At 31.2% G+C, this 22459-nt stretch overlaps 2 protein-coding genes across 2 annotated transcripts; one reads left to right on the top strand and one right to left on the bottom strand.

Moving 5' to 3' along the window:
- On the top strand, positions 1-16536 carry LOC145753714 (tetratricopeptide repeat protein 37-like). Its single transcript, XM_082570142.1, has 30 exons — positions 1-106; positions 563-810; positions 1129-1339; positions 1686-1896; positions 2317-2554; positions 2934-3111; positions 3448-3612; positions 4009-4164; positions 4613-4784; positions 5118-5286; positions 5763-5898; positions 6152-6233; positions 6790-6907; positions 7166-7319; positions 7699-7842; positions 7948-8034; positions 8312-8491; positions 8732-8822; positions 9357-9498; positions 9966-10124; positions 10536-10677; positions 11039-11192; positions 11562-11733; positions 12116-12358; positions 13126-13254; positions 13741-13903; positions 14221-14370; positions 14695-14951; positions 15485-15611; positions 15674-16536. The coding sequence occupies exons 1-30, from the start codon at positions 17-19 to the stop codon at positions 15743-15745; spliced, it is 4740 nt and encodes a 1579-aa protein (XP_082426268.1). The 5' UTR covers positions 1-16; the 3' UTR covers positions 15746-16536.
- LOC145753716 (uncharacterized) lies at positions 16171-22000 on the bottom strand. Its single transcript, XM_082570144.1, has 7 exons — positions 21340-22000; positions 20522-20655; positions 20085-20186; positions 19423-19630; positions 17542-17666; positions 17092-17256; positions 16171-16582 (listed from the first exon to the last, which is right to left on the bottom strand). The coding sequence occupies exons 1-7, from the start codon at positions 21530-21532 to the stop codon at positions 16376-16378; spliced, it is 1134 nt and encodes a 377-aa protein (XP_082426270.1). The 5' UTR covers positions 21533-22000; the 3' UTR covers positions 16171-16375.
- Between the last annotated feature and the right edge of the window lie 459 nt (positions 22001-22459).

Consider the following 22459-nt stretch of genomic DNA (forward strand, 5'->3'; position numbering starts at 1 on the left):
AGATTATTTTTAAATAATGTCAAGTAAAAAAGTAAAAGTTGCTTTAAAACTTGCCAAACAGGAAATTCAGAAGAAAAACTTTGAAGGAGCAATTACACATTGTAATGTAAGTAATGATTTTTCGACAACTAAATATATATAACTTTTTACACAAGGTATGAGATCATGACAAATCACAAAACCTTTAAAATTTTAAACAAAAAGCTTTAAACTTACTAATATTGGTCATAATAACTTTATACAACCAATAAGACCTTACTAAATTGAATATTTTTCATAAATGCTTAAACAGGTTTTAAACCAGTTCTCAAATGCTGTAAATTAGTGAACCAAAATAATAACATTTTTTGCTATATTTTTTTAAAAAGTTGGCAAAAATAGTAGAAAAATTTTATTAAAGCCTATTTTAAAGCGTAGGTAAACTCATTTTAAAACATAATTTAAATGCTTTATGTCAAATTCATTGTTAATAACAAGAATTGATTTTATAAAACCAATAATCTTTTAACATTCTACATTGACAAAACCTAAAAATTAACTTTGTTTTTTGTTCTTAATCCAGGAGGTTTTAGACAGCGACCCCCACAACTACAATGCTCATGTTTTCCTTGGCTTAAGTTATGCTGAGTTATCTCAACTCAAAAACTCACTTGAGTCTTACCACTCTGCTATTAAGTTATCACCTGATGAAGTGTTAGCTTACCATGGATTGGGAAACCTGTTTACAAAACATTGGAAGGGGAATTTAACGAAAGAAAATATTAAAGACAAGATTTTTGCTTATGAAAATCTGATGCGCTTAACTGATAAGTAAGGTTTTATGTTTTGTTTAATTGTCGCCCTAAACATAGAATAACAACCGTTATTCCGACCCAGTCTCAAGTTGACTACAACAGTTTGAGATATTATATATTATATTTGTCTGATAATTAAACTGCTAATTAAGAGTTTGCGGCATGAGAGCAGTGGGGATCGAAGCCAGGACCTCATTTAGTGTAATAAAGGTTATAACCACTTCACTACGATATAATTTTTTATATTTTTTTAAACTTAAATTTTTTTTTAATTTATTCCCTTTTTTAAACCTAAGGATATTAATTTAGTTTTAAAAATATATTTTTTTCGCAGATCAAATGCGGACAAAATTCTTGATATTATCACACTTCTTTCAAAAAGTTATTGCCAAGTTGAAAACTATAAAGAAGCAATCAAAATATTACAAGAAAATTCTGAAATAGTTAAATCATGTGAAAATAATGAAACATTTTTAAAATCTGTCATTGATGTTATTGTAACATGTAAAAATCATGGTTTGGAGCTAAAAGAATATTTTCAGTTTGTAAGTTTTATTATTAACATTTATTATTTTAGTATATTTTAGTTCATAGCCAATGGTCAACATTTTAATTGTCATAATATGGTCACAACTCTTAACTAATTTTTACCACACCACAGATGGAAGTTTTATTTATTTTGTAGGCCTATAAACTAAACATACAAATATATCGTTCACTAAACTTTGTTTTATATCTAGATGATTTAAAAATAATCATTTTTTAAAAATTTTTTTTAAAAATAATGATTTCATAAATTTTTTAATTAATGTAATTTTGTTAAATGTAAAATTTAAACCTGTATATTATATCAGTATAACCTTAAATTTAATACAATTATTTTATTCACAGATTTTTCAATCAGTTGTTCAATATTGTGATCTACCAGACATACAAATATTGGACAAAGAAAATGCTTTAAAATCAGCTCTGTTGATTTCACCCAAGATATTTCCTGATAGTTTTGTTAAAGATTTGGTTGAAACTTGTCAAGAAATGTTAAAATCTGATTCCCAATTTCCGATGGATATCTTAGTTCAGATTCAACTGCAGAATGGATTCGGTAAATTTTTATGTATCCTTAGTTTTATATGGTATAGTTCATTTACTTATAGTTCATTTTACTGCCTTACTTACACCACCAGTCTAGAGTTTTTTTGTATTAAATTATCCTCAATGTGGGAAGGCTGACCTTACCACCTAAACATAGGGTAACATTTAATACCCTGACCCAGTCTCGAGTTAACTTTTGTAGTTTGTGATATTATTGATTATATTTGCCCAGCAATTAAATTGCTAATTAAATGTTCGCTCAGCAGGAGTTTATACTGTTCATAGTGCATTATTTAAGGGGGCTACAGCATTAGAGCAGTGAGGATTGAACTCACGACCTCATGTAGTGTAGCAAGTGTTCTAACCGCTACACCATGTTTTTATCAATATTAAAATAATTTACGTAAAATGCTTTACATTTTATTTTCAGATAATCTTGATATATCCCTGGACACCTACAACCAACATATCTCCAATTATAATGGTCTATACAAGGATATATTACATGCTTATAACTTCTATAAAAAGGGAAAACAAAGTTACCAACAAATAGTTGAGTTATTGGAGAAAGGGTTAAAAGTTTGTCCTGATTTTTTGCCAGCTTATACTTGGTTGAATAAGGGTTATATTTACCTGCATCAATATTTCACAGCACAGGACAAAACAAGGTAGGATTTGTTTTTAAAAGATTAAACATTTTGACATTTTTTTGTAGTATATATAGATTGATAATTTATTGATATGAAATCAGGTTTAAAAATTTTTACATTTTAAAGCAAATTTTTTGCTGTATATTTTCATACTTAATGTTGGTAGGCTGAATTTTCAATCTAAGCATAGAGTAACATTTGTTACCCTGACCCAGTCTCAAGTTGACTAAGGTGGTTTGGAATAACATTTATAGTGCCTTACCTAAGGGCGCTATAGCATGAGAACTTTGGGGATCGTACCTATAACCTTATGTAGTAAAGCCAAGTGTTCTAACCACTACACCACATTGCTGATTTTAATAATTGAATAAAAATTCAATTTAAATTATTTTTTTAGGTTAGCTTTACAGTTATGCAAATCTGTTGAAGAAAATAAGGTAACCAATATAACTTGGTTGGTTAAGATATCAAAGATATCTGAAATTAAAATTGAAATAATGAAATGTGAGGCTGAAGGACTCAGTAATTCTAATGATCTTTTAACTAAAACATTGGCCATCGATGTCTATGAGAAAGTAAGTTTTTTGGTTGGTTTAGTTTGCTTAAACAATTTTTTTTGTAATTTTATTTTTTCTCTATGTAAAAAAGTAGACTTCACAACCTAAACATAGAGTAACATATGTTACCCTGACCCAGTCTCGAGTTGCCTTTGTCAGTTTGGAATATTATTAATTATAATTGCTCGATAAGTAAGCTGTTGATTAAGTGCTGGCTCAGCAGGAGTTTATACTGTTTATAGCACCTAACTCTAGGGCACTTATATCCTCTCATTGAACTAGTGTATATTATCTTTCCATCATGATTGATTTTAAATTTTTGATATCTAAATATATTAAAATATATTTTATTAGTTGATAGCTGCTAAACCAAACTGTATTCCATCTCTTATTGGAATCTCAAGATTAATGATAAGTTTAAACAAATTGGAAGATGCAGCGAAATATTTGGAAATTGGACAAAATTTAGTGAACAACAATCCAGTTATAGAAAGTTTAACAACTTATCTACATTTCCTGGTGAATATTTTTGTACTGAATATACAAATTATATAAATGATCCGGCAATTAATATCTACATGAGCTTAAAACAAGTTGTGGTTGTAAAGTTTGTATATATATAAGTTTAATTGCTCTGGCAGCATTGTGTCGTAGTTGTTAGAACACTTCCTACACTCGATGAGGACCTGGAATCGATCTCCACTGCTTTTATGCTGTAGCGCCCTTGAGTAAGGCGCTATAAACGATATGAACTACTGCTGAGTCAGCACTTAATCAGCAGCATAATTATTGGGCAATTATAATCATTAATATCCCAAACTAGTAAAGGCAACTCGAGACTGGGTCAGAGTAACGAAATTTTATGACATTGTTAACATGTACATTTATAATTTTTATCATTATATTTATTTCTAGAAAAATGACCAAGTTGATGTAATTACTGAACTGTCAACACTTTGCCAGGAAAATCCAAATTGTTTTGATTCCCATTTTTATTTGGCCAAAATAATGTGGAAAAAAGATGAAGCGTACAGAAAAGATAAATCAAAATGTCTGGCTACCTTTTTAAAGGTTGGATTTGTTTAAATTTCATTTAGTTTATCTTAATTTAAGTTAAGTTTAAAGTATCACTGACTTTAGTATATTGTCTATTTTTTCTCTTCTTTTATGAATTTAAATTGATATGGGAAGACTGACTTTCTAAATATATGAAAAATAATATTTTTTTACCAAATTTCAGTTGATAATGTCGATTCCTCGCTGATAGTTTTTTAGTTCACTAGCAGTTCCACTCATCTTATTACAATAATTTAGTAGTAAAACATCACACCATCTCTATATAATGCAGCTTAGTAGATAATATGTCCAATTTACAGGCTTACAAAAAAAACTGCTGTTTGTGGTGTGAGGGTAAATTATTGCAGGTAAATATTAGTTGAAAGTTGCAACCATATTACAACAATCAAAATGCTGATCGAATGGCAGGCTATTGATTTGTATTAACCCAGTTTATTTTTAGGCAGCCAAGTTGGAGCCATACAATGCTGAATGTTTCTTGTACATTGGTCACTACTACAGAGATATTAGTAAAGATTTGTTGAGGGCCAAGAAATGTTATCAGAAATGTTTAGATTTGGATTCATTTAATGACCAAGCTGGAGCAGCATTAGCTGATGTGCTTACCAATGAAGGTTTGATTAATAAGTGGTGTAGTTGTTAAAACACTTGGTTTTACTACATGAGGTCGTTGGTTCGATCCCCATTACTCTCATGCTGTAGCGCCCTTCATTAAGGCCCTATAAACGGTATAAACTCCTGCTGAGCCAACACTTAATCAACAGCTTAATAATCGTACATTCTATAATAACGGTCAAAGTCAACTTGAGACTGGGTCAGGGTAACAAATGTTACTCTGTGTTTTAGGTTGGCATTCGACTTTTCCGCATCGAGAATAAAGATATATAAAAAAAAATCAATCCTAAAGAATTTTTATTATTTCACAATTTGTTTTTGATTAATTTTAGGTGATTTTGATTCTGCTATTCTATTGTACGAAAAAATCACGAACTCTAGTGCCCCTGGTGGACAGAAATGGCCCTGGTTAAGATTAGGATTATGTCGGTTGAAAACTAAAGAAACAACGAGTGCGATAACTTGCTTTCAAGCTGCATTAAGAGCGGATGCCAGTGATTAGTAAGTGGATATTAATAATAAACTAAATACTTGATTAAAATCTACTATTTTACTCATGTTTTTGGCTGCTTTTAAATTGCTGGTTGTAACACATTAGCGTAGTGGTAAGAACACTTGCTACACCACACATTAGATCGTGGGTTCAATTCCCACTGCTCTCATACTGTAGCGCCCTTGAGTAAGGCACTATTAACATTATGAACTCCTGCTGAGCCAGCACTTAATTAATTATCGGGCAATTATAATCTATAATATCTCCAACTGCTTAAAGCAACTCAAGACTGGGTCGGAGTAACTGATGTTACTCTATGTTTAAGTCGTGCATCCAACCTTCCCACATCAAGAATAAATATATATACAAAAAAAAATAAAAAAAAAACATTGTCACAACAAATAAATGCGTGTTGTAATTCACCCAATAAAACAATTTTTTTTTTAAAATAATATGGAAATAAGTATTATATTTAATGTTATAGTATATGCTGGGAATGCTTAGGTGAAGGGTATCTAAACAGAGGAAGTTACACTGCAGCTTGGAAGTCTTTCAGTCAAGCTCACAAACTTAATCCTTCTTCAGTGTACACTGTGTACCAGATGGCAGCCATTAAACAGGTGATTATGGGGTTAAGATGTGTTTTATAAATGATATGTAGAGGGCACAACTGTAGAAAACACTGGATCTTATTATGTGGGGTCTTGGGTTTGATCCCCACTGCTTCTATTTTGTACCTACCTAAAATAAGGTTGTATTAATTAAATTGTCCCATGTTAAAGCTGTAAGGTTACTATTTTTGTGAATTAATATGGGTTATTATGTGAATTTTAGACTACTAAATGGACTTAACTTTTAGAATTTATTTTCTAGCTACTGGGATATCACAACGAAGCAATTGAAAAATATTTTGAAGTTTTAAGATTAAAAGAAAATTATGTTCCAGCATTAAAAGGTAAATGTAAAAATATATTTGTAAGTAATATTTAAATTAAGTGTTATGTTACACTTTTACTTAAATATTGCTGAAATCACGTAACAGCAGTGGAAATCAACCCCAGGACCTCAGGTCTTACCTAAGGATACTACAACATGCCAGCAGTGGAAATCAAACCCAGGATCTCAGGTCTCACTAAGAATGCTACAACATGCCAACAGTGAGAATTAAACCCAGGATCTCAGGTCTTACTCAAGGATGCTATAACATGCCAGCAGTGGAAATCAAACCCAGGATCTCAGGTCTCACTAAGAATGCTACAACATGCCAACAGTGAGAATTAAACCCAGGATCTCAGGTCTTACTTAAGGATGCTGCAACATGCCAGCAGTGGAATTTAAACCCAGAACCTCTGGTATTTTTCCAATAGCATGCAACTTTTAGCAGTAGGAATCAAGTCATGGTTTTAGGCCTAAAAGACCATGTACAGAGCTATCATATGAACTTTTTGCCAAGTCTAAGTTCTTAACATTAAAATGTTTATTCAAAAAAGTTTAACTATTGTTTTTAACAGGCTTGGGTGAATGTTATTGCTCGCTTGCCAGGCAAATGTTATCTGAAGGTCGATATTTAAGTTGTGTTGATCAAATACAACAAGCTATTAACCACCTTTGCACCGCTGTGTATGCCAGGTAACTATTATAGTTGGTTTCTAAATGTAATCATTTCTGTTAACATCAATGTTCAGTAAACAATTTTAAAATTCTATATTTAATATAAATGCTTGAGTCAAACAACTATAAAACATCCTAATAAACAGCCAATATCATCAGGTTATTATAAAGAGTACTTAAGGCTTGGTTAGAAGAACAAACACTACTTTTTAATTAGACCCTACAGTTTACCTTTTCACCTTGACAAAAAACTTTATTTTTAATTTTTCTATGTAGGAGTGATCTATCTTGTATATGGAAGTTGTTGGGAGATAGTTGTACAATGTTCCATCCACTACATACAAGTAATGTTAAGTTGTCTGTACCTACAGGACTTGGTGATGAGAAATTTAAAAACTCGGCAGAAGTATCGATATTAGGAAAATATGAGGTAGGTTAAATGCTGTTGTTAATATATAATTTTTTTGTGATCTGTTTTTGCTACTAGACCAGCAGTATAATGTAGTAGTTACAACATTTGGCTTTACTACATGGGGCCGTGGGTTTGATCCCCACTGCTCTCATGCTGTAGCGTAAGTTGCTATAAACAGTATGAACCCGTGCTGAGCCAGCACTTAATTATCAATGTAATTAACGGGCAATTATAATCTATAATATCCCAAACTGGCAAAGTCAACTCGAAACTGAGTTGGGGTAACTAATGTTACTCTATGTTTAGGTCGTGAAGTCAACCTTTCCACATTGGAAATATATAAATATAAATAAATTTACAAATGTGATTTTGCTTAATTTTTTATATTTTTTTGTAGGTGTTACAACTGGGAAGTGTAATGTACAGCAGAGCATTATTTTTGAACCAAACTAATGGTTTATTATGGCATGATTTGGGCCTTAATTACTTTTACCAATCTAAAGAAAACAAGTCATCTCACCTAGCTGCCAAATCTGTATCAGTAAGTACAAGATACTTAATATTGATATTTTATCGTTAAGTTTTTACGAAAGTTGATATTTTGATCCATTTGGTAGAAAAATATTTTCAAAACTTAAATTTTTAGGTTCTCCAAAAAGCTTTACAATATGAAGCAAATAATCATTTAATATGGAACACTTTAGGAGTAGTTGCAGCATCTGAATATGTACAGGTAAAATATTTTTAACTGTTTGTTGGTTGACCTGGGTTCGGTCTCCACAGCTTCCATGCTGTTAAGTTTTTAAGTTGCTAAAACGATATAAACTCCTGCTTAGCCAGAAAACAGCATCATTATAAGGCAATTATAATCAATAATATTTCGTACTGTCTAAGGCAACTCGAGACCGGGTTGGGGTAACTAATGTTACTCAATGTTTAAGTCATACATTCGACCTTCCCACATCAAAATTAAATACAGAAATAAAGTTTTTTCTTAAAATATTTTACAGAATAAAGCATTAGCTCAACATTGCTTCATAACATCGATTCAACATGACCCAAACAACTGCAAGGCTTGGAATAACTTAGCTACGTTATACATTCAACAATCTGAGATTAAACTTGCTCACAAGGCTTTCAAAGTGGCACAAAGTCTGGAACCTTCTTTCATCAATGCTTGGATTGGACAGGTAGATTGTTTCTAATTTTTAAATTTCATAGTTTAACTATATTTCTTTAAAATGATCACATTTTGAATTTCACATAATGAAAAATTTACAAAACTAAAGCTGTTTTGAACATGTTTTTATGCTTACTCTGCTAAAATAATTATTAATTTAAAATTTGACTCCTTTTTTAGATGATTATGTTTAAAGTTTACATAATGATATATTTACGAAATTAAATTTGTTTTTAACTTGTGTTTTTAGGCTCATATTGCTGAAATAATTGGTAGTGAAGAAAGTTATGATTTGTTTCAGCATTCAGTTTCATTATCCTTACATGAGCAAGCATCTGCTGGTAATTATTTGTGTTTGTCTTAATATAAATTGCCAATTTTTAGCCATTAGTAAAGTCTATTTTAACACATAAACCCAGTTTAAATTGCCTTGTTTATACAAGAAGGTGGCAGTGTAAAATAGTTAAAACACTTGGCTTTATCACATACAGTCATTTGGGACTATAAGGGTTTTAAAACACCCAAACTCCTGCTTATCCGAAAACTACTAAACAGTTATTAGCTTTAGCACCTTCAAGTTAAGAAATATAAAAGGTGCACTGCTGATTCAAACACATATTCACAGCAGCTTAATTATCGGGCAATTATAATCTATAATATCCCAAACTGCCAAAGTCAACATAAGACTGGGTCGGGGTAACTGTTGTTACTCTATGTTTAGTCCAAGAAGTTGACCTTTCCACATCATATTGTCTATTTTTTACCTATTAAATCTGTAGCTTCTTTCTTAAACAAACTTTATATGAATAAAATTTAAATTAACTTAAAAATAAGTTTAAAATTGAAGACTCTTTATTAAATATAAATATTTGCAGGTTATGCTGATATGGTTTGCAAAACACTGACTAAAAACAACAACAAAACAGGGTTGACTTATTCTGACAATCTTACAACTTGTAACACTTTGTCCCTGTCTGTTGAACAACTTTCAAAATATACAAATAAATATCCAGATTGGTGAGTTTATTTGTACCTTAAATTATTTATAAGAAGGCTGACTTTGCAGCCTTACCCTGGGTAATTTTTTAAATGTTTTTGGGTATAAAATAAAAAAATTTCATAAGTTGAATAAAGGTTTCTAGTAGATGCTGGCAGCATTGTGTAGTAGTCAGAAGACTTAACTTTACTACATGAGGTTCTGGGTTTAATCCCAATTGCTCTTACACTGTAGTGCCTTTAAGTAAGCTGATATAAACGGTGTAAACCCCTGCTGAGCCAACACTTAATCAGCAGCATAATTATCGGGCAATAATAACTAATAATATCCCAAACTACCAAAGGCAACTCGAGAATGGGTTGGGGTAACTGATGTTATTCTATGTATAGGCCGTGAAGTCGACCTTCCCACATCAGGGATAAATAAATATGAAACAAAAATTTAGTTGTTTTTTTTTGTATTAACTTTAACAATACTTTTGTTTCAGTGAGTGGGCAGCTAGTATGCATGGAATGGTTCTTGAGAAATGTGGACATAACAATTCATCTGAAACTGCTTATCTTAACTGTTTGAACATTTTGAAATCTCAAAATGCATCGACAACTAAACTGAACAAAGCAAGAAGTAATTATGCCAGAATATTATGGTAGGTTTTTATGCATTTTTTGGGGTTATTTAAAAAAATTAATTAATAGCCCACCTTCTGGTTGGAATTTTAATTGTTGTAATATGGTTGCAACTCTCAACTAATATTCGCTCATGATAATTTACCCACACACCACAAACAGCAGTTTTATTTATTTGTAGGCCTATTAATTTGACATACAAATATATCTTACACTATGCTTAATTATATATAAATTAATATAAATCTAATTGGTATTTTTATACATGGATTTTTTAGTAGTGGTTTATATTAGTACCTTAACTAAGTCTTAAGTTAAACAAATTTAGAATATTTTTGTATTGGGTTTATTGGAGAAAACTTTAGATTTTAAACCATAACCAAAAGGCCTCAAAAAAGGGTTATTAATATAATGTAACTTTTTTGTTTTAGTAAAAACCACAAGTATAAAGAAAGTATTTCAATATACAAAGAGATAGGATCAGATAACTGTGATGTTTATGAATTGTGTGGATTTGGTTTAAATCTCTTTTATTTGAAAGAGTTTCAGTCGGCACTGGGTGTTTATGATCAGGTAGAAGATGTTTTACATTTATTTATCATTGATGTGGGAAAGTCGAACGCGCGACCCAAACATAGAGTAACATTTGTTACCCTAAACCAGTCTTAAGTTGCCTGTGGCAGTTTGGGATATTATTAATTATAATTGCCCGATAATTAAGCTGCTGATTAAGTATTAGCTCGGCAGGTGTTCGCACCGTTTATAGTGTCTTACTTAAGGATGTTAAAGCATAGTAGTAAAAGTCAAACCTAAGACCTCATGTAGTGGATCCAAATGTTCTAAACATTACACCACACTGCCGGTCACTGATAAAAATTTATAAATGTTCTAAATTCTAATCGATTTAAATTAAATTTTAATTTTCTTGTTGAAGGCAATTGAGCTAAGTTCAAACAAAAATGATCAAGTATTTATAAATTGTGCAAAATCTATTGTTCTGTGGAACATGGGAAACAAAAAACAAGCTTTAAGTGAATTATGTTCTTGTGATGACTTAGTGGAGACAACCCAGTTACAACTAGCTATGGGTAATTGAATTTTTTTTGGTTTTGGGTTTGATTTCCACTGCTGGCATTTTTAGCATTCTTTAAGTAAGACCTGAGATCCTGGGTTTAATTCCCACTGCTGGTATGTTGTAACATCCTTAAGTAAGACCTGAGATCCTGGGTTTGATTCCCACTGCTGGTATGTTGTAGCATCCTTGAGTAAGACCTGAGATCCTGGGTTTGATTCCCACTGCTGACAAGTTGTATTATCCTTAAGTAAAACCTGAGATCCTGGGTTTGATTCCCACTGCTGACATGTTGTATTATCCTTGAGATCTGAGGTCCTTGGTTTAATTTCTTCAATATTTAAAAGTATTTTTATTACAATTAAAACCTTTTTTTCATATTTAGCAATTCTAACAAATGATAAAACAACGACTGAAAATTTATTGGAGAAACTAAACAAGGATTGTAACCTGGTTGAAAATCCTGAAAACAATTTGAATTGTTTGTTAACAATAAATGCATTCATGATTCTTGATCAACGTAAAGCAATTGTTTTAGCACAAAAGTTTGTACATAGGTAAATTCAATTTTGTAATTTTTATATAACTTACATAAGTATTGGTAAAATTTATAATTTAGGTATAATCACTAACAGCGTGGTGTAGTGGTTGTTCAGAACACCTGGCTTTACTACATAAGGCTCTTGGTTCAATCCCCACTGCTTCCATGTAGTGAGTGTAGGCACTATAAATGATATAAACTCCTGCTGAGCCAGCACTTAATTAGCACCTTAATTATCAGGCAATTATGATTAATAATATTCCAAACTGTCAAAGGCAATTTATGACTGGGTCGGGGTAACTGATGTTACTTTATGTTCAGGTCGTGAAGTCGACCTTTCCACATCGAGGATATGTAAACATAAAAAAATTTACTATTAAAATTACTGTTATTTGTAGATTTCCGTACAGTTTCCAATGTAGAGAATTACTAACAAAAGTAATTCTAACCCAGCCTAACATAAATGTATCTCAAACATTAACTCAATCCACCTCAATGTTGCATAACCACAATAAGGATGATACAAACCTAACTGTCAACAAACTGTTGCCAGTGTTTGGGGAGAATAATAAGCATAAAAATATCATGATGCTTAATGCATTAGTTATGTTGGCTTCTGGTAGTCACAGCCATAAAGATAAGTAAGTTGAATTGGTCATTCTTAAATAAGATTATGAGATCCTAGGTTTGATTCCCACTGCTGGCATGTTGTAACATCATTATGTAAGACTGAGATCCTGGATTTGATTTTCGCAAATGGCATGTTGTAGCATCTTTGAGTAAGACCTGAGATCCTGAGTTTGATTCCCACTGCTGGCATGTTGTAGCATCATTAAGTAGGACCTAAGGTCCTGAGTTTGATTTCCACTGCTGGCATGTTGTAGCATCATTAAGTAGAACCTAAGGTCCTGAGTTTGATTCCCACTGCTGGCATGTTGTAGCATCATTAGGTAGGACCTGAGGTCCTGGGTTGGATTCCCACTGCTGGCATGTTGTAGCATCATTAAGTAGGACCTAAGGTCCTGGGTTTAATTCTCACTGCTGGCATGTTGTAGCATCATTAAGTAGAAACTAAGGTCCTGAGTTTGATTCCCACTGCTGGCATGTTGTAGCATCATTAGGTAGGACCTGAGGTCCTGGGTTGGATTCCCACTGCTGGCATGTTGTAGCATCATTAAGTAGGACCTAAGGTCCTGGGTTTAATTCTCACTGCTGGCATGTTGTAGCATCCTTGAGTAAGACCCGAGGTCCCGGGTTTGATCCCCACTGCTTACATGTGGTAGCATCTTGCAGTAAGACCTAAGATTCAGGGTTTGATTCTAATTAATGGCATGTTATTGTACAAAATATAACTTAATCAAACACATAATTTAAAATTTTTTTAAATATTTTATCAATTTACATTTAGTTCCACAAATAAAAAAGATTCACTTAAGTCAGCTCAAAGATTAGCTCACTTGTATCCTTATAACACTAACTCTTTGATGATATTAAGTTGTGCTTGTTATGCTAAAGCTGTTCTAGATACATTTGTTGGGTGAGTAATTAAAAATTCTAATTTTTAAGTTATAGAGTTAATAATTTAAGTTGTAGGGTTAATAATTTTTTTATGTCTATAAAAAATTAAACCCGACAGCATGGTGTAGTGATCAGAACACTTGGCCTCACTACTTAGGTCATGTGTTTAATCCCCACTGCCCTCATGCTGTAGCCCCCTTAAGTAAGGCACTGTAAATGGTATAAACTTCTTCTGAGCCAGCACTTAATCAGTAGTATAATTATCAGGCAAATTAGAATCTATAATATACCAAACTGCCACAGTCAACTTGAGACTGGGTCGGGGTAACTGATGTTACTCTATGTTTAGGTCAGGCAGTCGACCTTTCCACATCAAGGATAACGAAATATACAAAAAATCTATTTAACAGATATCACCAATGTTTTTGCTGTTCTTTTAAACTATACCCTTGCTTTTATATAAATTAAATAATATCTTCGTATTAATTTGCTGATTTTAATACAGTTGTAAGAATAGTTCAAAGTTGTTGGATGTATGTTTAAAGTTGTCTTCATATCTAACCAACCAAACCCAGTGTTCAAGTTCTAAAGATTGGATGACAATACAACAAGTACTAACATGTGTTGTAAGTAAGAAATATGAGAAAGCTGTGGAACTTATTTCAAACGTAAGTTTTTGTATTTTACGTTTAGAGGCTCGGTAAACTTTGGTTTAAAAATTTTATAATATAAAGTTAAGTTGATTACCTATTGGACCCTAATATAAAGTTTTTAACTTAATAAACAGTAGCTAATAGCCTGACCAACAGTCTGGATGTTGGTCTTCATAAAATAAATGCAATTTTTAACTCATATTTGCCCGCGATAATTCACCTGTGCACCACAATTTAGACATATATATAGATATATATAACAGGCTTCATTTTATATATATATATATATTTAAATGATATTTTATTTAATTTGATAACTTTTTATTCCAAAGTTGAAATGTGAAACGAGCACTAGTGATATGTTATCTACATTGTGTGAACTGTGCCAAGAAATTCAAGAAACTGGAGATATCAGTAAGGAGTCGACGAATGAGATCCAAAACTTGGTCAATTCTAGATCTGCAACAACTTTTACTCTTAAGGTTTTTATTTTTTATACTAAAGCAATTTAAATATAAATTATTGCTAAATTTAGTGTCTAGAAAAATCCCATTTTTTATTTAAATCTTTGCTACTGTAAGTTAGGTTATGTAAGACTGTTAAATTTAAATTATGTTTTTCTTAAAATCCAAACTCTGAGTTCAATTCCCACTGCTGGCATTGACGTTATAATATTCTGTTGAACTTTAAAACTGAATTCATTTTAGTGAATGATATTTACTATTTTTATTATAATTAGATTTTTTACAATTCTTAGATAAATAATTTTATTCTAATATTTTAAATATAACTTAATATTTTTTTAGGTTTGCAGTTTTTTATTTGGAAATTTGGGATTAAATGAAAAATCTTATTCTGCTCTTGAAAAATTAAACCAAAAAGTTGATCAAAATCTACATTTACAAATGGCTTTTATTGCCTTGCAACTAGCTGAAAGTAACCTTAATGAGAAGGAGAAATGGTGTAAAATAGTCAACGAGAATCTTAATAAAGTGGAGAATAGAAATGATATCGTTTGCCAGCTTGTTGATGGATTGTGTTACAAAGTCATGGAAAATAAAAGGTAAATTATGTTAAGAATAATATTTATGTTATAAAAAAAATGCTAAATTTATTGGGTCTATATTTAATCCCGGACAACTCAACCGAAAGACTACTTAACTCTAAGACAACTCAACCTCTTCTCTAAGTAAGCTTAACTTTAAGACAACTCAACCCAAATACAACTTAACTCAAAGACAACTTAACCAAAAGACAACTTAACTCAAAGACAACTCAACTTAAAGACAACTTAACTCAAAGACAACTCAACCTCTACTCAAAGTAAACTTAACTTGAAGAGAACTCAACACGAAGACAACTCTACCCAACTTAAAAACAACTCAACCTAAAGACATTACCCAAAGAAAACTCTACTTAAAAACAACTCAACTTAAAAGCAACTCCACTCAAAGAAAACTCTACTAAAAGGCAACTTAACTTGAAGACAACTCAACCCAAAGGCCACTTCACTTAAAGACAACTTAAACTAAAGACAACTTAACTTACATTATACTGCAGTTAAAACTTCTAACATTTTAAACTTGATATTTTTAGAAAACAAAAAGTGGCTTTAAATCGAGTTCTTAACTTTAACAGCGGTGGTGACAACTTGTGTAAAATTGTGGCAGCCTGGCATCTTTATGTTTTATATCACGATAAAAATGATGAAGTTGCATTACAGGTAAGATGTTGTTATTTAAGGTGTAAAGTTTTAAATTTTTAACTTAAAATTTGTTTTTTTAGGATTTGGTTGAAAAATGGGAAAAGTTTGACACAAAATTCCTGGAAAAAATTCGATCGATTTATCCAAATTAATCAACAATCTTCATTAAATGTTTCTCTAAAAAAGCCCCTAGTCCCTAAAAATATCAAAAAGTCATGTTAGCGCATCCCATTTCGCCTTGCATAGTGTATTATGGTAATCATAAAACTAATAAGTAAAACTTAAGAACTGTAAATTAAACGTGATCTTAATCAACTTAAAATTAGAACTTAAACTGCTTGTATATAAAGCTTCTATGTGTAACATAACCATAATGTGTTATCGGTGCTCTTTAAAAAACAACTGGAAGAATATTTGTGGAAAAAACGTATTATGTTAAGCGGCTGTAATTGCTTGGGTAGGTCATGGTTTGCTTTCAAAATTACAGTATTGAAATCTTTTAGCTTAAGTGATTTGCTGATTTTTAAACAAATTTAAAACAATTCCGCAATCTATATTGAAATAAAAATAACAAAAATCCAGCTTTATATTTTATTGTGCAAAGCAGTTGGTTAACTAAAACGTTAACAAAATATGGTAAGTAAAAAAATTAATATTAAAGGGTTAAAATTACAGAGCGATTAGAAATAAAAATGGAACACTAATATTGTACAAAATAATGAACTGGCACTTAATATAAGAAATCGAATTAAGCTAATTACAAAATTAATTCGTCCAAAATCTTAAAACGCTACGCCTTTGTTTTCGGTCGATTCGTCCCCTTCATGTATTTTGATCCGACTTTCAAGTTCGGCAATGTACGCCAGCAACTCACAAGCTACAATATGTGGAGGGACGTGGGCGGGGTCCGAAATGTCCCGAAGAAAACCCGGCACTTGGGCGTTCATTGATTCAAAATATTCGGCAATTTGTTTGGGTGGCGGGTAGACCTAATAGAAAAATTGAAGTCGTATAAGTATTGAGTAAATTTATTCTTCGCACCACACTTTGCGAATATTACTAGTGATATGATGTAGTAGTTACAACATTAAGATGATTTTGACGTTTTTTCCCGTCGCATTGATGTAATATGTATTATATATCTTAAAATTCACTGTCATTAATCCGCAAAAAAATAAATAAAAAAACATCTGCCTTTACTACATAGATATTGGGTTTGATCCCTACTGCTCTCATGCTGTAGTGTCCTTTAAGTAAGGCGATGTAAACTTTTGCTGAGCCAGCCCTTAATCAGCAGCTTAATTATCGGGCAATTATAATCTATAATATCCTAAACTGATAAAGACAACTTAAGACTGGATCGGGGTAACAAATGTTACTTTATGTTTAGGCTGTAATGTCGTCCTTCAATGCTCTCTATTACCATCTAACGATAACAATATTTAAAGAGTTAAATATATACGCATTTCGCAACAATTTTCGTTAAATATTTACTTACTTTATTGCCGATAACACTTGGAAACGAATGAAAATGCTCTGGGTGGCTGTCCAGGTAATGTCTGATTATGGTTTGCTTATTTTCGTCAACTTCGCTGTCCAGAGTTTTCACCAAGTTCCGCATTTTGTCCAGAACCGAAGTGTCCATACTACTGCCCGACATTACCTTGGGATTTTGTAAAAAAAAAATGAAAACGTTGTTGTAGATAGAAATATATAAAAAAATACATAATAAGAAAAAAATTAACAGTTTTTACAAGTAAAATTAACATTGATATTGTGAATTATGTAGATTTTTTGTGAAATGTTTGTGAATTTATGTAACATTGATATTGGTGATTATGTAGAAATATAAATAGACTCTATTTAAAGATGTATTACTAAGACATAAAGTTAATTGATATAATTTAAAAAATCGGATTAATTTTGAAAATATTTAGGTTTTATTTACATTTGATTCGTCGAGTAGAATCTTAACATGTTGTAGGGAATCGTGACCTTTTGAACTTTCAGTGACTTTGACGTTCATCAGTTTGTCTCCAGTATTCTGAAATAGTTTGTCCTCGTTTTCAACCCCTAAAAAAATTGAATAGATAAGAACACTTGGCTTTACTACATGAGTTCTTTGGTTTTATTTCCACTGCTTGCAAGTCCTTGTGAAAGGCGCGTTAAACAGTATAAACTTCTGCTAAGCAAAAACCAATCAGCAGCTTAATTATCGGGCAATTAAAATTAATAATATCCCAAACTATCAAAGTTAACTTAAGACTGGGTCAGGGTAACTAATGTTACTCTATGTTTAAGTTGCGCCTTCGACCTTCCCACATCAAGAAAAAATAAATGTAAAAAAACAGACTTGAAATTAGGTATTTTACTGTTATTTTTAAAAGCAATTAGAATATCCATAACCAATAATATATGCGCTTATACACAATAAATAACTGTAATATTGCAAGATAAAATTATGCAAATCTTGCAAAGGGCAAATGCGTACAAAGCGGGGTTAAATGCGACGAAGGGTTTGTTATTGTACTCAGTAGAAGTGCTGCAACCAAACCTTTACTTAAGTTACATAAACTAAAAAATGTTACCGCGTCACGGAAATTTACCGTTGTTTTATTACGTTCAATCTAACTTAAACTTCTTAAAGCTGCAACTTTAAATCATACGATGTTCAAGTTAAAAGGGTAAATGGTGTGTTGTTATAATTTAATTATTAGACCAAAAAATTAAGATTTTTTTAGTGTTTTTTAACACATTTAATTTTTAGTGTTAATATTCACAATTTTAACAAAATAAAATGGAAAAATTCATGTTTTATTGTTTAATTTAACGCATAGTTATTTAATTCCCTTCTGTATAATATATTATAAGCTAGGTTTGGTGACCATACCATAACATACTTAAAATCTTTATGTAAACATTAATACTTTTGGCATGTTTTAAATCATTTTATTGATTTTGTTATTTTTTCCCGTCGCATTATTGTAATATTGATTGTATATATACTTTTATTTTTGCTATTTACTTTTATTTTTGCGCGAAAAAACTTTAAAAAAAGCTTAGAATCATATAGTTAATATTTTTTTTTTAATTTTGTTTTTTCGCACATTGATAAAAGTAAATAATAAATACGATATACAATTAATATTACAACAATGCGACGGGAAAAAATGTCAAAATCAATTTAATGATTTGAAATATGCCAAAAGTATTAATGTTTACATAAAAATTTTAAGTATGTTATGGCATGAAATATATTTACAAAAATAGAACTTTTGACAGGCGCTAATTTTTCGACAAAAACATGTTTTTAAAGATTTCATCTAAACCACAAATGTTGATGCAATAAACATGAGCTGAAAATGTGGTGACTTCTACTAACGATGCATGCAATACTCAACAACAGTTATATTGCTAGCTTCCCAAAATCGATTTCTAATTTGTTTTTAAATGTTTGGAAAAATATTTCGCACAAAAACATTTTCACAAAAACGGCGTTTTACTAAACAATGAATACTTTTAATCGGCAGCGTGGTGTAGTGGTAAAAACACTTCATGGGGTTCATGGGTTTGAGGTCGTGGGTTCGATCCTCACTGCTCTTATGCTGTAGCGCCCTTAAGTAAGGCCCTATAAACGGTATAAACTCCTGCTGAGCCAGCACTTAATCAGCAGCATAATTATCGGGCAATTACAATCAATAATATCAAAAACTGCCACAGGCAACTCCAGACTAGGTCGGAGAAACTGATGTTACTTTATGTTTAGGTCGTGAAGTCAACTTTCCCACATTGAGGATAAATAAATATAAAAAAATAAAATTCCACATACTTGTAACTTTCCCAAGCAGATAACTCAACAACCATGTTGCATGCGTTATCCCAGTGGCCTCCACAAACGTGCAAGTATAATAAGCAAAATACATGATCCGAATATTCAAGAAATGAACTGGGTATTTTGCAGCTAATATCTGTGGCATAAGTTGGGCTACGATCACAACCAATATACAGGTCAGGAACCCTGTTTCGAATAACGAGACCTAAAATATAAAACCTTGTTCAAAATTCTGGTATTGTCATGTAAAACAGGGCATTATTTTCCTGAAATCATATTAACTAAACACTGCCATTATTTAAGAAATTGGGTTGGTGTAGAATCTTATTATATTATGTAATTTTGTACAGGTTTTAATTTTTATAAACCGTTGCAATTTAAGTAATTTGGCGATGTTTCAGTGGGCAAAGCATTAGACATTTGTACTAGAGGTCCTGGGTTCGAACCCCAACGTTACTACGTCGCAGAATTTGTGTGTAAGGGATTTAATTTCATGACAAATTATTTTATTAATTAATCATTAGAATATTAATCAATTAATATACTAGATTAACAATGTATCAAAACAATAACGGCAATTTGGAACTGGGTTGGGGTAGTAAAATTAATTTTAGTTGCAGAGTCAATTATGTTAGCCTACTTAACAATACAAAACTTACATAAACCCAATGTGGTACTGGGAAAACGAAATCATTTTGCAGATCTTCCAAACTTATCGTTGTCAGTTTTGATATAAAAAACACAAAAACTATGACAAAAACCTATAAAACAAAAACATTTATTTATAAAAAACGTTGACAAAAATGGTATATGTTACATGTATTTGTAAGGTGGAGATGTGAACCTTTTTTATTAGAGTTTAATAGCCCGTTGCCATAAATTAAACCCATTAAAACTAGCTAGATCATCGAATTTAGTTGACTTTAAATTATAACGACCGAATTCTTGTAGAATTATGGTTAATTTTTATTTGAGTTCAGTATTAAAAAGTTGTAGATATTTTTAAATGAAGGCTTTTTATCATGCTTTAATATTGTTTTTTTGTACAGTTTATTGCTTGCTTTAAAATTAATATTTGCTTAAAAGTTTAACGTACCTGTCTTCCCATTAAAAACCGTTCAACGTTGTCTTGGTGGCTGGCTATCTGACCAAGTTTATAAGCTCGCTTGTGGGTGTTTTTGTACGAGTCGGGGTGTTGGCGTTTGAGCTCGACCAGAGAGATCTGCAAACCTTACAACAAACATAAATTTAATAGTTGTTTCATATTTTTCTCATATTTATCTTTATCCTTGATGTGGGAAGGTCGAATGCGCGACTTAAACATAGAGTAACATTTGTTACTCCGACACAGTTTTGAGTTGCCTGTGGCAGTTTGGGATATTAATGATTATAATTGCCTGATAATTAAGCTGCTGATTAAGTGTTGGCTTAGCAAGGGTTAATACCGTTTATAGCGCCTTACTCAAGAGTGCTACAAAGTGAAAGCAGTGGGGATCGAACCCACAACCTCTGGTAATAAAATATATAATTTAATATTGCGAAAAATTATGTATATTAAACAGGTGCACTATTAAACTTATTTTGTCAATACAAAAAGGCAAACGTTAAAATCTATTTGCCAACGTAATTAAATTAAGTCTTTAAAAACATACGCAAATTCAGGCATCTATATGCGTTCGATCGTTGCTATAGAGTTAAAAATTTTCCACTTGCGCCAAAAATTGTAAGCCGGCGTAACTGTTCTTTAATTTGTGATGCGTTAAACTTATTTAATTCAGGATTTTAAACAACATTTAAGCAGCAATTTAAACATATATTAATGTTTATACTCGAGTTTTGAACATGTTATAATAATTTTAATGTTACGTGTTATTTATTGTGCAAAATATGATGTTTTTAGACCCTTAAAATTACCTTCTACGATGCCCAGAATAATCATTGAAAAAATAAAAATCAAAAATCCTGCCCAACCCGGTACCTCAGGGTAGAAAGTCGTTTGACCGTGAAATATTGCATATGACGTAATAAAGGTCGAAAATGCGAGCAGAAGACAGCTGATTACATAACGAATGTAATCGTAGATCGTTGAATTTCTTAATTCGACCATTTTTGGAGATTTAAATGCTGTCTAAAAACACATAAAATATGAAATTTAAACACACACAATATATTAATTGTTAACTAACCTATTTTAACAACCATTTTTTAACTAAAAAACGTTTAAAAACGCCTTCTAATTTGCCTAACTAATTCTATAAATGAATATACCCATGTGCTGCTAAGTAACAAAATCCCTCAAATTTAATAAGTTTAAAAATATAAATAATGAATAGACTCAATGCTGCACCGGTTAAATCTAGGTTAAGTTATTGTTCCTTCTGCAACCGTGTGGTTGCTATATTAGTAATCAATTACGTAAACGGAAATTATTGCATTGCAACTCTAACTGGGCTATTGGATCTGTTTATGTTTATGTTTACGTAGCAAAAAATAAACTTCCTTAATATTTTGACATTTTACTTTGAAATATTCTTGCATTTCATTAAAGTTATGGTCTATTAATTATTACTGTACACTTACTAACTTTTGTGTGATTTTGTCTGAGTAGTTACGATTCGTTTTTATACAAGGTCTTTTTTTTTTTTTTTATAAAAAAGTGGTAGGAAAAAAGGTATAACGGGCTAACACACTTAGCATTTTTGTACTGGTTCAATCACAAAACCATTAAATACATGATAATTAATGCGACAAAAACTAATTTTTTTTGCAACTTTATAAATACTATAAATTATTGTCCATTTATTAAATTAAAATTATTTTTGAAGGTTTATTTAATTAATTAAGTTTAATTAAATAAAACAAATAATAATGGAATAATAAAGTTTTTGAAATTTTTTTTGTAAGTATGCGATGTTTATTTATTTTAGGTTGTGTTAAAATCCGATAAGTTTTGTTACCATAATATTAATTAAAATAAAAATAAACCAGTAGGGGCGCGATTGAGTCTTTCGGGGAAATCCCGCGAAATATATTT

This window comes from Corella eumyota, chromosome 5, assembly GCF_963082875.1.
Source record: "Corella eumyota chromosome 5, kaCorEumy4.1, whole genome shotgun sequence".
Lineage (NCBI taxonomy): Eukaryota > Metazoa > Chordata > Ascidiacea > Phlebobranchia > Corellidae > Corella > Corella eumyota.

Excerpts from the sequence above, each read along its gene's own strand:
- LOC145753716 (XM_082570144.1), bottom strand. The coding sequence starts at position 21,532 with ATGGTCGAATTAAGAAATTCAACGATCTACGATTACATTCGTTATGTA. Across the intron at positions 20,187-20,521 it reads GGTTTTTAATGGGAAGACAG|GTTTTTGTCATAGTTTTTGT; the intron begins GTACGTTAAACT and ends TTTGTTTTATAG. Across the intron at positions 19,631-20,084 it reads CAGTACCACATTGGGTTTAT|GTCTCGTTATTCGAAACAGG; the intron begins GTAAGTTTTGTA and ends TTTATATTTTAG.
- LOC145753714 (XM_082570142.1), top strand. The coding sequence starts at position 17 with ATGTCAAGTAAAAAAGTAAAAGTTGCTTTAAAACTTGCCAAACAGGAA. Across the intron at positions 12,359-13,125 it reads AGTCACAGCCATAAAGATAA|TTCCACAAATAAAAAAGATT; the intron begins GTAAGTTGAATT and ends ATTTACATTTAG. Across the intron at positions 13,255-13,740 it reads GTTCTAGATACATTTGTTGG|TTGTAAGAATAGTTCAAAGT; the intron begins GTGAGTAATTAA and ends ATTTTAATACAG.